Below are 1,727 nucleotides of genomic sequence, written 5' to 3' on the forward strand. Positions count from 1 at the left end.
AAAAACTGCTAATGAAAAGTATTTTTGAAAAAAAATATCTGTAAATGACGATTTTGTCCGAGTGGCGCTCATAAAATACTACAAAATGGTGAAAAATGGAAAACTTTCAGCGCAACTGGTGTCTAATTTTAACACGTTTACAAGTCATGGTAAAGATTATCTTTTTATAATATAAATTAGGAATATTTTTCTGTATTATAGTTTACCTTTACATAATATTGGAGATTTAGCTTTATCGTTACATTTTTCTGTGATAAAATTAGAATTTTTAATGATACAAATTTATGCTGATCTGATTTTAATTTAAAATTTGTTTTGTAGATGAACTGTACAAGCAGATAGAGGAAGTTAAATTGAGAAATAAAATGAAGAATATTAGTGATGCGTTTCGATTGATTGATGAGAAAGTGTTCAAGTTAAGCGAAGGTGATCGACCGAGTGTGCCGAATGTGATCATACTTTTCACAGATGACCATTCACCTGTGCAAAAGTGTGAGCCTCATCTTTGGGCAGAAAAGTTGACAAGGGAAAAGCACAGAATTTTTGTTGTAATGATAGCAAATTCTAATTCGGCAAATTCTCGGGAAAAAAGAAAATATCTCTACAACTATCTTCGTAACAAAATTGCCAGCGAACCGGATTTATTCTTTATTCTCAGTAAACACGTCGATGTAGAAACGAATGCAGATATTCTTGTTACAAAGCTTCTTACGAAAGTTCCGAGTTTTTACTTTGCATCAAAAGGAAAGGAAAATTCTTCATACGAAATTCCAGCATATGAAACGAATAGCATATCCCTTGGAGAAATGGTGGACAGTGTTCCTGAAGAAAATAATTTAAATCTTATCCTAATGAACAGCTACACAACTACAGTCAGAAGTTTTACAAGTGAAAAATTTTTAACGAGCAGTGTGAACGTCATAGATACTAAAGCTAGCCGAGAAATGGAAATCACTAATAGCAGTTGGCCACCTGTTGAAACGGTTATGAGCGGAAGTATGTGAAAATTTTATTCATTTGTATAATAATGAAAAGTTTCCACTTTGCAGATGAAGAAAATGAAGTAATGGGTTCAAAAATGACGTTTGATCATGAGATGAGCATGACTGAGAGAGCGGATGTTAATGATATATCAACAGAAACAAATACTGTGGAATTTATTGAAAGCAGTACTGGTGTTACATTGAATTTTAGTGAAAATGACGTGATATCATCTACTTTTGAAGAAGAATCAGAATTGAGGTTTGATTATGCAGATTACACCAGCTTTTCGAAAAATGAGGAAGAAGATACTACAACCAAGGAAAACGATAATCCTCTACTACGAACGGAAACTTCCCACCCTTTGTTTGTTGAATACAAAACTGAAAGTGATTATGAAGAAAATGATGTAAATTGGAATAGCGTAAAAACAACTGAAATAGCAGAAGATCATGCCGTTACTTTATGGCCAGAAACCATAAATACTGGAATTATTGGAGCAGATGTTGTTATCAATGAGACTTTAGAAGCTTTTGAAAATGCAAATTTCGTTAAGAGTTTAGAAAATGATGCACTAAAGAATAATGAAAATGAGGTCAGTGCAGCAGAAAATTATAATGTCTCTGAAACAGATACTGCTGGTTATTACGGATCAGATGACAGGAAAAATTGTAGTGGAATAAGAGTGGACAATTCAACGGATTTGTCAAAAATTATTTCACGTTTTATCCACGAAAAACATCATT

At 32.8% G+C, this 1,727-nt stretch overlaps 1 protein-coding gene across 1 annotated transcript; it reads left to right on the forward strand.

The window, feature by feature from the left end:
* Nucleotides 1-85: 85 nt before the first annotated feature.
* Nucleotides 86-1,576, forward strand: Tsp_13561a (conserved hypothetical protein; the record flags this gene model as incomplete). Its single annotated transcript, XM_003367341.1, has 3 exons — nt 86-149; nt 322-996; nt 1,050-1,576. Coding segments are annotated over exons 1-3 (1,266 nt in total), but the record flags the coding sequence as incomplete, so codon positions are not given.
* Nucleotides 1,577-1,727: the final 151 nt, after the last annotated feature.

This window comes from Trichinella spiralis, assembly GCF_000181795.1.
Source record: "Trichinella spiralis strain ISS 195 chromosome Unknown Scfld4430, whole genome shotgun sequence".
Classification (NCBI taxonomy): domain Eukaryota; kingdom Metazoa; phylum Nematoda; class Enoplea; order Trichinellida; family Trichinellidae; genus Trichinella; species Trichinella spiralis.